At 46.3% G+C, this 13,918-nt stretch overlaps 1 protein-coding gene across 2 annotated transcripts in view; it reads right to left on the reverse strand.

The window, feature by feature from the left end:
- The window catches only part of RSBN1L (round spermatid basic protein 1 like), a 281,128-nt gene extending 268,211 nt beyond the window's left edge, over nucleotides 1-12,917 (reverse strand). For both annotated transcript variants that reach the window (XM_078679246.1, XM_078679237.1), the window contains exon 1: nucleotides 12,361-12,917. In XM_078679246.1, coding sequence (XP_078535372.1) covers nucleotides 12,361-12,871 — 511 coding nt within the window. In that variant the 5' untranslated portion in view covers nucleotides 12,872-12,917. The remainder of the gene's footprint in view (nucleotides 1-12,360) is intronic.
- Between the last annotated feature and the right edge of the window lie 1,001 nt (nucleotides 12,918-13,918).

The following is a 13,918-nucleotide window of genomic DNA, read 5'->3' on the forward strand; positions in this document are numbered from 1 at the left end:
CCACTGCTCCCGAGGTGATGGTACTATTTTTGCCCCACTCCCACTGCTCCCTCTATAGTGTTTTATTTCCCTTGTTCTACATTTGATAGGCCTAAAGCCCAACATGTGATAAGCCTTTACTTACCCTTTGGAAATAACTTGCAAGACATTCAAGCAGTAGGCTGGCATTTTAATATGGAGTCTTGCTCTATGCTACCGGCCCCATTGTTGCCATCCTTTATCTTCACCAGCCTATTCTGAAGCATTCTTCCCAGGAAGCCTGGTTATTGTACTGCACCTATTGCCCTTTTTATTACCCTAATGGAGGAATTTATACCGATTAAAAATGGCTTTTTAGCTGGGAGTGTCATCTGCCCAGATATTCTTAATGATGTTCAGCTTGAGATTTGATCCACTGCAAAAGTTGGCGGTTCTGACTTTCTGTAGGTTTGTATTCCAGGGCCACGGCAGGCTTTGTAAAGTGTGCTGCCTTCATTACATATGTTATGCCAAGGGTTAGGCTCAGAATCTAAATGTATTGTTTTGAGACAAACACCACTTGCTGCTCTGATGCTGCTGAGCTGCCAGTACTGTAAAACTTGAGCCGCAGGGGTTTGTCCTTTTAGTGAGGCAGCATTTCACCAACTTTATTTGTAGGCATCTTAAAATAGTCTCCAATTAATCTGAAGACCGGGTCTTTACGGCTAAATTTTGGAATGCTAACATTTACTTACAGTACCTAAACATTTTTCTAATTCAGTTAGGAGAGCCATAACAACATTGTTATATTAGAACATTGCAGCCAGTGCTGGTCTATTAACCCCTTCCATGCTTGTGACACAATGGTTCAGTCATGAGCACACTTGCAAACAATCATGTGAGATTTCCATTTTTTTGCCTTGGGGTGTGGGGAAGAGCTTCCCCCAACCTCCCAAAGCATAGTTTTTGGTTTTCCTTGTAATGACTATCGTGCGCATGGTGCGCTATCATCATTGCAATGAAACTGAAACTTATTTTGTTTCACATTTGCGGGGCTCGCTCAGCCCCTTGGAAAATGAAGCACACTGGAGAGGTATCGTTGGAAAGGGGAGCATCTCCTCTTTCCAATGGTACCCTTCCCTAGTGGATCCACCCAAAAAAATGTAACTAGCCACCAGGGATCCTTTTTTATAGGCCAGGGGTGAAGGCTGCCCAGAATGGGCAACCCAAAGCCCCAACCCTACCACCCCAAAGAAGGCAAAAGACTTTCTGCTACCCCCCACCCCTCCCAGGAGGCAGATGGGGGCCAAAGCCCACTAGGCATCAGGGATTTTTTTTATACGTAAGGTGGGGAATTCCCCCTTCCTCTTAAAAAAATCCTCTCATATTCAATTTGGCACACTTCAGGCTGACAAGACTATAAAGCAGAAACAATTCATATGGGCACTTCACAATGAAAACATTTCTAGGTGCAGGAAAGATAGGACCACTACTACCCAACTGACTTTATTCGATTCTAATGAGTCTACGAACACATAAAAATGAACAGATTTGCAAGGTCACCATGTGAAGCGTGACAGAATGTGAAGTGGGTCTTCGGTCACGCTCTACTACGCTTCACGCAAGGCTGCCCTTACATGCTTCCGAGCATGTAAGGACACTTATGAGAGCTGTGATCCACTACCATGTGAGTGACAGACATGTGTTCCATCCACAGAAGGATGGAAGAATGGCGATGAGGTACAGGGCCCTTAGTCTACAATTTTTTTTAATCTATTGAGCTTATTTGTTTTCTGAGAGAACCAAGCAAATGCTAACTTTTCAGACACTGACCCCGGTCAAAGATCTGGGTTGAATCCATCATCGTTCTTTAGCTCACTTCGCCACCTCAGTTCAGACCCAGCTATATATGCAAATCAGTCTTGACCCCGTGCCTCATTGGAACAGTCCAGCAAGAACTGCAAACTTCTCTTCTGGGGTGGTTTATGCACACGTCTCAGAACATAAAACAGAGCAGTCAGTAAGCCTGGCTTTAATGGCCCAGTGCATGTATACATCAAATACTAGCACACATTGTGTTTTATTACATTAAAAACATACCTCGTTGGTTTTCTAATGGTGGTAAAAGTAGCAAAAATACTGCTTTCTGCATATAATGGATGAATCAGTTAAAGACATGAATGAAACAAACTGCATGAATAATGACTATTTTTTAGAGGTCACTGGTCTCTCTTCTATTCCACTAGACATTTTTCGGCAGGCAGAATGATGCATCCAATGGAGTGAGGCGATGATACTTTGCGGGTGATACTGTAGCTCACGATGGCTCCCTTTACAAGTGGGCCGATAAATGGAATGTGTGGTGATTCCTGTTACCACAATAATCTGTTTTCTGCAATATATAGTATATATTTTACCCACTGGCGGTCGCTAGTAGGTAGTTATAGTTAGGACCAAAGTGTCCATGGGAAAAGCAGGTTTTTGTTTTGCTAATAAAGTTGGCGCCGCTAGACGAATCTTCACAAAACGTTCACGAAACTTACTTTTTTTGGTTCCGCTGTTGCGCAGAAAGTTTCAGGGTAATCCATCAAGTAGGGGCAAGAAAAAAATGGGGGTGGGGCCCAAAACTCATTTTCCCCATGTTAGGTCTATGGGGATTCCCCCCCTTTTTTAACGCTGCTATAGCTTTGACTGCTGAACGGAATTACGCCGAATTTGGCAGAAAGCTAGATGTTGGTCCAGAAAGCGTGTTTTTTGTGATTTGGTGTTAATCCATTTAGTAGTTTGGGATATTTAACGGATACAAAATATAGATGTATGGGGATGCAAGTCCTTGCAGTGGACTCGAAAATCCTACAAAAATTTGATTGGCTGCCAACACTTCAACCAGGAAATGTTGGTAGCCATCTTGGGGCTTGGCTTGAAGCAGTTTCGAAGAAAAAAAAAATAAAGAAAAGGGGGCACCGTAGGAATACCCTGATTCCCAGACATGGTGGTGGGATCCTGCCAGGGCCTAGAAGCTTACTCTCAGGGGCATAATCTATTTTTAGGGGCATGGGGAAGTGCTGCACAAGCCCCGGGCACCACAAATTGCCCAGGCAAACCTCTGACAAAGAAAGGGGCAGGGGGGGGTGCTTCTTGGCTCCCCTCATGGATGCCTTGGCGTTCCCCCCCCCCCCCCCCGACTCCTGTAAATGTAATGGGGTGCCCTCCCCTGGGACATTGCGGTCTGCAGAACATGGGGATCCAGCAGGCACTGTGGGGCCTTCAGGCTCCCCCTGCGGTCTCATTGGAGCCCTGGAGGCACCCACTTTAAATGGGCAAGCACCCTTATTAACTGAAAAAATAGGTCTGGCCTCGAAAACGTCCACACCCCTTCCCCACCACTCTGCAAACATGCCTCCTGGTGCAGTCGTGGCTGGGGGATGAAGTTCCATTAGATGCTGAGGATTCTTGGGGCCCAGGAACCCTTTTTGTTACCTCTAGTAAGTCCCAGACAGTGGGATTGCAGATAGGACTTGAGGCCACGCCCCTTTTCTCCACCACTCTGCAAACATGCCTCCTGGTGCGCTGCTGGTTGAGGAATGAATTTCATTTTACTCCTGAAGGCCTCAGGACTAACGTGGACTTCTTCCACAACCAATAGTGCATCAGGTGGCACGTTTGCAGAGTGGTGGAGAAAGGGGGTGTGGTCTCTGACAACCTCTTAGCAATACAGCAGTGAGGGACTTACTTGAGGCACAGGAGGGGTAGTTGGCCCCCCAAGGGCAGCTTTGCATGAGTGATGTAATATCTGAGGCCATAAGCAGTGCATTGCGGGGGGGGGGGGGCGAGATATAGTTACCTCAGCTAACTAGAACTGCTGAATTTCACTGGTTTTGTAGGAGTGAAATCTGAGCCCAACTATAACATCCCTGTAACCTTTGTTTTTTTAAGTGAATTATATACATTTCTCTGCTTCTTTTTTTGCATAATTTACACATCACTCTTGGCCTGAAAGGGTATTGTTTTGACTTATACTGGGTGCTCCCTTTTGCCTAGACAAAGCTGTACCTCTCTGGAGAGCTCTAATGCGAGCGAAACATGTGTTAGGGGTTGCTTTTATTCATTTCAGGTTGACGTGGATGGTATTTTACCAATCCAAAGCTGTAACACTGTGCCTAGAGTGGTAAAAGGCTTTGGTCATTTTACAGCTTGGCATGGATAGCACTGTGCTAATCATATGCTTAAAGACCTTGCTGGGGAAATGTCAAAAGATTGTCCCTTTCTACCTTGGCGTGGATGGCACTGTTCTAATCCTATGCCTAACGACTTTGAAGAAAAGCAGACATTTGAGGTGAGCAAATTTAGAGTGTCACTGGTGTCGAGAGTGCGCTATGCTGGAGCTGCTTTCGACCTAAACTTGAGACCTACCCAAAGCTGCGTGTGTGAATATAATTCCAAAGAAGGGGGCACGGGACAAACATTTTCTTCGGAAACTCTGAAGGCACTGGATTCACATCGACCAGGAATAAACCCCCTGAAGAAGGGCAAATGCCCGGAATGCATTGGGGACCCTGTTAATTATGTGGATAATAAATGGCAAAGAATAATGTGAACTTAACATTATAACAGGAAAAAGAAACAAATTGAATGGGTCAACTATGAAATAAGATGAAACAAATGCAACACAATAAAATCTACTGAAATTACCATGATGTTGAAAGATTTATAAAGTATAATGTAACTAAGAAGTGCTGGAATATTTCATTTTTCCCTGTCGGAGAACGCTGCTTTTGAATTATTGTTCCACACCTCGCTATAAGGAGGTGATACTCTGACACCCAGAAAAAGAATGCAACGTCCAAACGATAACTGTATACCACCATATACCCCAAGAGTGCGATCGTCATTTTAATGTATATACACTGTTCAACCCTGCCAAAACGTGGTGGGGGTTGGCCAGTATTTACTGGAAAACGTTGATTTTGGGGCAAGAGCACTAAAATCTGTACAATATTTACTGCACTTGCAGAGCCAATAGGACTTCCCTGCGTGAGGGCTATTGGCTTTGCCAATGTCTTTTAGCCATGTTTTACAGCTATGTCCGTGTAGCATGGCCAACAGTGAAGTTATAAAAATAGTGTCAATATAGCTTTTTTTATTCCAACTCCTGCACAGTCAAGCGGCTGTACAACCTGGCCAAAAGACATTAGCAAAGCAAATAGCTCTCACATAGGGAAGACCTATTGGCTTTGCCAACGCTCGTTTTATAGTATCACTAAATACATGATAATGTATTTATTCAACTCCAATGAGAACATTGTTATATAGCAGATCAAGTAATATCAAACAAGTAAAGCTAAGTTTACCTTAGCTTTCCCGTTACATGAAATTACAGAGGGCAGTTGGCACTTTTCAGAGTGGAAACTTCGACATAATTGCCTTTTGTTATTTTAGGCATATTTATAGCGCCTACCTAGCCACAATAGAAAACGGGTGGTGTTACTAGTTAAATGCTAGCTGTTTGCAAAGTCTTCCGGTATGCCTTCTTGCTTTGCCTAGGAAACTGATCGCTAAACTCTTCAACAAGCCCTGTCAAAGCCAATGAGTCTGCTGTTGGCTGTCAGACTTTTGCATTTGTCAACACTCGTTTTGACATTGTTTTTTGTAAACCTCTATTACTGGAGGAGCTTCCTGGCTCATAAGTCCATAAAAATGATACATTACAAATAAATTGAAACGGTCTTGGCTAGACTAAAGGCAGCAACTCTTTTACAGGTTTCAAAAGTGTGGCATATTTCTCACTTGCTGGAAAACGGCGTTTTTCATAGTGTATCTTGAATTTAACGGGACAATATCTATTAATACAGATTTGAGATGCACTAGCTACAAGTGGCTATGTGTGCTTGCAACTTCGCTGTTACCAGAAACCATTCAGACCGACCAGAAGCTTGTACCACTGACCATTTTGTTGCACACTGAAAAACGTTGTTTTACCTTTTTAATTAACAGAGCTAAAGCTCAAAGTAACATTGTTCTGATGCTCATAACAATAGAGCTACATGAAAGAAGGGTTGGAAGACTGACTGCTGATGGTTAAACAAACTGCAAGCATTCCTCCCATCGCCTTTTGAGACTTTGATATCCACTGTGGTACCTACTACCGAGGATTGACTTGTTACTCCAAAAGAACAAGCATTTGCAATGCAATGGTCTCGGCATCATTAAAGGTAGAGCTATTGTCATTGCTCATGACATTTTTTTTCTTTAAATCAAAAATAAATGGGCATTGTCATTAACATTGCCAATACACTGCACTCAACAGCACACAATGCTCTGCACACTTGCTCTGCACACTCACCACTCTGCACACTCACCACTCTGCACACTCACCACTCTGCACACTCACCACTCTGCACACTCACCACTCTGCACACTCACCACTCTGCACACTCACCACTCTGCACACTCACCACTCTGCACACTCACCACTCTGCACACTCACCACTCTGCACACTCACCACTCTGCACACTCACCACTCTGCACACTCACCACTCTGCACTCACCACTCTGCACTCACCACTCTGCACTCACCACTCTCCGGGGAAGACGGGCGTGTATTCGTAATTTGATGTCTCTGGAAGGTTGGCAACCTGACAGTAGTGTTTCATGTTCTCTCTCTCAGAAGGATTAAGCTGTGGTTTTCCCTGGTGGTGAATAGAAGTGTGACTAGTAAGTAGTTGTGCACGTTCACGACCTCACACCCACGTCACTCTCAGCCTTTAGCCAGGATAGTCCGTGTTGTGAATTACACATTCCTTTTAAATATTACGTAATTGTAACATTTATTGTCGGAATGAAAGATAATTTGCTGTCATGTGACAGATCAATATAATTGTCCACACAAATCAGCGGTTATTGGCGTGTGTTTTGTGCGGCTGAAATGTCTTTATCTTTCTAATTTTGGGGCAGACGGGGCCCGCAGTTGTGAGAACAGTCGCAGATGACACGTGGCATTCACTGCGACACCATTCTTGTAGCTCGAAATACCAATAAGCTGAAATTAGCTGTGGATGCGATCGATACATCTGTGCTGATCAGCAGACAGACCCGGGCACCCATGACCTTGAAGTGCGCGTGACCCGTGCTGGGTGCAGTAGAACCCAAAAAGGTGTATACATATATCGGGGGCGGGGCTTCCCTTGGTGCAGCAGGTGTAGTGGCACCAGGACCCAGAAGCCTATGGGAGTGGGTGGCACGTCGTTCCTTGCACTAAGGCTTATGCCACATTGTCAACGCTACTGCCTTGTATTCTGAATGTTGCCCTTTATCAGACTGGCGGTGGTATGATTGGGGGAGGGGCTGGGGGGCAGGGGGAGGGTGTTATTAAAGATGAATTCTGGAACTAATCCGTATAATATCGACCACCCATCCCCGAACTGGTAAACCATTCACTGCAGCCAAGTCAACCCTGCGTCCCGAGCACACCCGCTTCGACTGGCCTTTTTCTTTAGTCGCTGTGTGTGATCTTGGGCAGGTGTTGTCAGCACTGATCTGCTGAATGAGCTTCCGCTGCTCGATGCGCGTTGTCACAGCCCGGCCGGATTCACAGCCCAGCTCTGTCTTCCCCTTAAAGTAGGCCAACAGCGGACACAGCCGGGCCTCGCCCCGTGTCCTGCGCTCAGCATGAGGCGGAATATGGATTTTCTTTCTTGTTTAAACCGGAAGCGGCGCCGGCGAGATTGACCTTTGAGAGAGTCTGGCACGTCTCCTCCGATGCCAAACACGGCGTGTGCTGTGCCCAGGAACAGCAGTGAAGGGTTCAAAGCGAGCTCGAGCCTGCCACCCCCCCCCTCATCCCCGTACCCCACCTCCGTTGTAATGCATCCCTTTATTAAATGTATAGTTAAATGCGTTTATACTGTCTACGCAAAGAAAGCACGTTTGCGTTCCAAGCGGATTTTGACTGTTCCTTTCTGCTCTGCTCATCCTAGGCCGTGAACACACAAACACTTCAGTGTAAACACCGGCCTCATTGTTGACACCTCCTCCTGCTGGGTCAGAAGGTAAATAAGGTCGGCACTTTCACACTCACCCCTTGCATGCAACCATTGTAACTCCACAGACCACACTTTGTCCCCAGCAGTCTCTTAGTATCGCGGCCGCCCCGGAAGTCAGGCACGGTCGCCTGTGACGGGGGCGGGGCCACGTTCAGACCGGAAGAGGAGGCAGGCGGAGTCGTTGCGTCTCGCGGCTCCTGTGAGCGGTGTAGAGCCCCTGGGCCGCGCCAGCAGGAGTTTGGGCGCCGCGTGCTGAGGTAAGGTAAGTTCCAAAAGGCTGGAGCGGGATTGGTGCACTTGTGTGTGTATGCTCGTGTGTGTGTGTATGTATGTGTGCGACGGTGACGGCGGGGGGCGCCTGGGTGCACTTGTGTATGTGCGCGCGTGTGTGTATGTGTCAGGGGTGGTGTCTGTATGTATGTATGTGCGTGCGTGCATGGGCGCTTGTGTGTGTGTGTGTGTGTGTGTGTATGCGCATGCGTGTGTGGTGCTTGCGCTTCCCAGGAGACAGCGCCTGGCCACAGCGCGCGTTCCAGTTACAAATCGCCTCGAAGGATGCGCGCGGCCGGGACTGTCTCCTGGGAAGCACGCTCGGTGACATAAGATCTCGGCGGAGACGCGCTTCCACGCGTCTTTAGCCGAGACCTAAAAAAGGTTCTAGTCTTAGGATGGAGGGCTAGGGATGCACAAATTCACCTAGCTACTGGAGAACCACTTCAAACGTTTTTTTTAAAGACCGTTCGTCTTGGTCTGTTCTTCAGCTGGGGGTCCAAGTTGCAGATGTTTCTCCTTCAAGGTCACGGCAGGTGGCAGTAGGAGCAGACTATCTGAGCTGTAACAGTACAATATCTGCCAAACTAACCAGGTTTTGGCAAAACTGCAGTCAAACCCATTGCTAGTGCTTCACTTTAAATGATTGCTACTTTGAAAATACCTAAAGAGTAAACTATCTGCTTCCATGAAATAACCTCCTGTGAAGTGGCTTATGTTACTTTTCTGCAATCTTGGTGAAATTACACCATAGTTTTCTCGAACAATGTTCAATTTCATATAAAACACCACCAACAACAAAACATTACCCTTTATATCCCAAGAACATTAACAAAGTTTTCCCTTTCACAGATTACTAAACCACTGACTTCGGAGTCACTTCTGCATGCAGAGTCCATTCTTAGGTCAAAGCCTACCAGACAGCCCGGTCTGGTTTGCCAACGAGATCTTGGGACATTCGAAATGCTTCCCTGGGAATGTATCTCCGCGTTGCTTACCATTGGCTTTGTAACTCACATTTTCTGGCTTTCAATTTGTTGGCTCCATTTTAGGCTGTTCAGCTTGAGTTTATCCCTTACCTTGGCCAAACCTTATTTACAGTATCCTTCCGAGAGCTCCCTTTCTGCAAACAGGCCTTAAAATCTTAATCTTATCTTGGCACATTTACTGTGCATTCAAAAGGTAGAGGTCAAATGTCTGGCTAGGTCTTCAAAGGGAGCTTAGTGTTTATTTTTTCCTTTCTCTGAAAGTGAAATCATATATGCGACAATTTTGCGGGTGTTGCAAAAGAAAAAGCTTTTTTAGCACACAAATGGAAGATTCCTCCTTGGGGCCAAACTTCTCAGTTTACCCAAGAACACAACTTCATAGTTTGTTGCGTTCACCAGCATTCATAAATTCACTTAATTCCCTCAAAACACAAGTCCTTTGATTCACTGTGTAAAACATAGCAAACAAAACATTGCTTCTGTGGTCTGCATCACAATATTGAGACCCAAATATCCTGTTAGTTGTTTGGTGAAATATGTTTAAGTGACAGATGTGCAACGAGGAACTCAAACATCAGAAGTCACTACACGTATTATTGTAGATGGGACTTGAGGATGTTTCGGCTGGCCAAAGCTGAGGGCGCAGAAGATGAGACAGAGTGAGTCGAGCAGCATCTTATTTAATTGCTTCCATTTTCACTCAGTACTATTCCTTTTTGACTAGTTCTCTGCGCCTATTAGTACAGAGCTACCACAGCCTTTTGTAAAGAGCCTGATCATGGCAGAATACTAGTAGGACAATGAACATGAATGCAAAAGATAAGCCACAGCCTCGATCATACTGTCCAGCTTGAGATATACATTTGGGTTAATGCCTCCACACACAACCACCTCAAGAGCACCATATGTTACCCTCTGCCAAGCAGATCAGTCTTTGCCGGGAAGTTCTTTGCCACTGCTGGAAAGATCTTTTGTCAAACGCAAAGTACAGAAAAATAACAGCAAAATAACAATCCACATGCCGACCGTCGATGAGCATCTACAGCATCAATAGTGACCCTTTGCTAATTCCAATGGTCAGGAACATTGCCACGCTCGTTGAGCAAACAATAAATAAAGCATCTTATGGCCATCGGTGATCTGGTACCAAGCCCGATAAGTTAAGATAAACTGACACTAGGGCACTGACTGTCCAATCCGATGCATATGTATAAGCTTTTTTTTCAATCCCTCAGCACTTTCAATGCTTTTAAATGCTTTTCTTTTAGCAAATTACTGTTTTAACCATGTCCGTAATATGCATCGCTTTTGTAAATGATTTTAGGTAATCATACAATAAAGTATTCATTCATTCAGTCTTTATTTCGAGAATTTGTCTGCCGTTCCTTGCCTCTCGGGCACGTAATAAACAGATACACACATAAGAGTGAGACACCTACAGACATGCTTAAACTCACTAGCATATAATACATACGGTCACAGTCTGGCTCACAAAGAGGAAACCAATATACACATGCTACAATAATCTTATTGTAGAATGTCTGCACTTGTCTATTGTTATTACCGCACCATGCTACACAGTCAAGTGATGAGCAGAGCAGGTATTACAGCACTCTTCAAGCATATCTAGCATAGGTTCGGCAGAGAGCTGAACACATGCAAGATTTTCAGGAATCATTATGGAGCTACTGGTTATCCTAAAACAGTATCAAGGGAACCAGCCCTCCTTGGCACAAGCCTTTAACAAAAGTTTGGGTCAGGTGCCATATTGCTGGCGATGCGGCGCTATACAAGAATTTGTTAGCATTAAGTGTAAACTCAGTCGCATCTCTCCCCACCACCTACTTGCTATTCATTGCACCCCTCCTCCACCAACCAAGGGTGGGATGGTGAGCCAACGAGAAACAGGTTTTTCACTAGTGTGCCATACTGACAGTTTCTGTGAGCCTCCCGGAGATTGTGTCCGGTTCCGGAGGTCACGTCTAGGACGAGACCTTGCTAGACGTGACCTTGCATCCAGTACTGAAGATAATGTCCCCACGGCAGTACAAGCATTGGCAAAGTCAAAAGATCTCGTATATGAGAGGTCGAGTGTCTGTCTTTATTTGTTTAACTTTCACCCGTGCTGCCCAGCTATGCAACATGCAAAATAAAACATTGGCAAAGACAGATTGCTGCACAATTCGGCCTTACAGTGATTTTTAGACATGTTGTACAGCAGCCTAACTGCTGTGCAGCATGGTTAAAAGAAAAACAAAAAAACTATGACGCAGCCTGCGTTGACTATCACTTTTTTTTACACTTTCAGCAAGGCTTACAACATCAGTTGGGCTGCTGTGCATTATGGCTAAAAAAGAAATGACACCATCAGTAGATATCGCAAAGGAGAGACCTATTGGCTTTGCCAATGCTTACTTTTTCAGTTCTCAATTCTACATTAAGAACGTTTGTTGTAGTGTTGTGTAGAAAACAAATGGAATGGAGAATATTTCGTCAGATTTACAGGCGTTAGGGGAGTTGGAGTGTGGGAATTTTGTTTTGAGGTTACCAATTCCTTTACGCTTTCATTTGCAGACGTCTCTACGATCGTTGTTGAGCTGCTCAATCATTTAACCTTAAACTACATGTTTCGGGCTGCTTGCTACTAAACAAATAATCTGCCAACGTATAAAAGGTAAGATACCATCCACCTTGTGCGGAGGGACTAGATCAATGATGGTATGTCAGTCCGATAACCAATAATTAAAAAAGTACAACGATATCAGTGAAGCTTTCAGTTAAAATGCAAGTAAACTAGTTATTTGAATATACACACTCCAAATATATAAATGGACAGAAACGATACTACTATTCCACACACCCGTAGGGGCCCTGACTCCTTGCAAACTGCACAGAACGAACAAAAACAATCTCCAAACGCGTGAACATGCACCCTGGCCATCAGTCCTACCCACACACATGGCACTGTGCATGCACACATGGTGAAGTCAACTTCCAAAAAGACTTCCAGCTTATCGGCGCCATACAAACACAGAATGGCCTCCGCACACACGGCCTAAAACCATGTTGGGGTCCACCAGGGAGAAGTCACAATACTTACACCGGGACGGTGACAGCAGTAGGGCGGGAGAGGCAGCGGGTGGTTGGGCCAGCAGGAAGCAACGCTCCCTGCCACCCGGTGCCCTATCCTCGGGTTCTGATCCGCTTCCGCGCGGGCAGTGCCTCCGCTTCTCCTTCTCGCGCCTCTCCCTAGGCCTCCCGGGGCTATGACTGCCACTCGGGGGGCGCTGGACGTTCAGGAAGCCGCTTGGAGGCACGGGCAGACTCCAGACTGCGGCGCCGGGTTTTGCTGGTACGCCCCCCTCGCCGTTCACGCGCTTGGGTTTGGTGCCCTTGGTTTCAGAGAGCCGCATCTTCTTAGCAAGATGGGGGTGCGGTTCCCGGGAGTGGGGGTGCGGCTCCTGTAACTGGAGGCGCGGCGGAGGCGGCTCCCGGGGTTGTGGCTGCAGCTCCCGGGAATATGAACCGGCGGGCGCGATCTTCGCTGCTGCCAAGACAGCGGTGGGCGTTCCGGACAGCGCTGCATGGACGGTACTGGGCAGTTCCGCCATTTTGGGCTCCTATGATCTATTTACTCCGCCGTTTGGAGTCTACCGTGTGGGAGGAGCATACCGCAACCAATTGCCAGGCAAAGCCCGTGATCGGCTTTACAGTTGACCAATGAGGCATGCCGGCGGGACAGCGGAGGCGGGGCGCTGCGGCTGCACTGCGGAGGCGGGAGGCGGCGGCGCCATTTCGTTGAAGATTGGGGCCGGGATTGGAAGCGGTGCTGCGGGAGGCGGGGAAGGGCTGGGAGCGTCACGAACTGCCGTCCTCTTCCTGGTGCTGACGGCGCGCCTTTCCGGCCACCGAATGACTATCTGGGAGTGAGGAGAATACCGGAGGATCCGACTTAAAAACGCCGACTGCATTTCAAGATCTAGACACGAGGACATCCTCTGTCTGGAGACCTAGTAGTGCGTAGAGCTCAACTTGGCAGCCCACGTGCTGCTGGTGATACAGTGTAACTTTCACAGGGACTCGATTTTTTTCCTCAAATTCGACTTAATCCGTAAAGCGATCTCCAGGTCAGAATTATTCTGCACGATTAAGAATGTACGCTGCAGATATTGTAAGCGAGAATGCACGAATAACGTGCGATGCAGAACATTAATTGCGAATATCTGCATTATGAAGTAAAAATCAGAGTCGTTTGCAGCGCGGTCTCTGCTATTCACCATTTTGATACATTCGACATTGCAGCATAATTCATACCGCTTGGGCCGGGCTAGCAAAGTTATCATTTTGAAACTGTGGCGAAATGCGCTGGTCGTTCATTTAAGCAATCTTTCTGTGCCGCCGTTTCCATCCTCTGGAACTCGCTTCATCCCGCTCTGAGAACTCACCAAATCGGTTACCCTTTTAGGAAACGCTTACAACCTTTATTTAGCTCCACTTGAATAAATCATTCTTTCCTTGATCTGTTCCTTCCCCTTCCTTGTCTCTATTTTCCCTTCTTGCTTGTATTTCTCGTTACCTGTAAGTCGCACTCTACGGCGTAGGTACAGCTGAGCTTTGTGTACACCGGTTCCTCCCCTTTTCAGTGTTACATACTATCC

The sequence above is a fragment of the Lissotriton helveticus genome, chromosome 1_1 (assembly GCF_964261635.1).
Source record: "Lissotriton helveticus chromosome 1_1, aLisHel1.1, whole genome shotgun sequence".
NCBI lineage: Eukaryota > Metazoa > Chordata > Amphibia > Caudata > Salamandridae > Lissotriton > Lissotriton helveticus.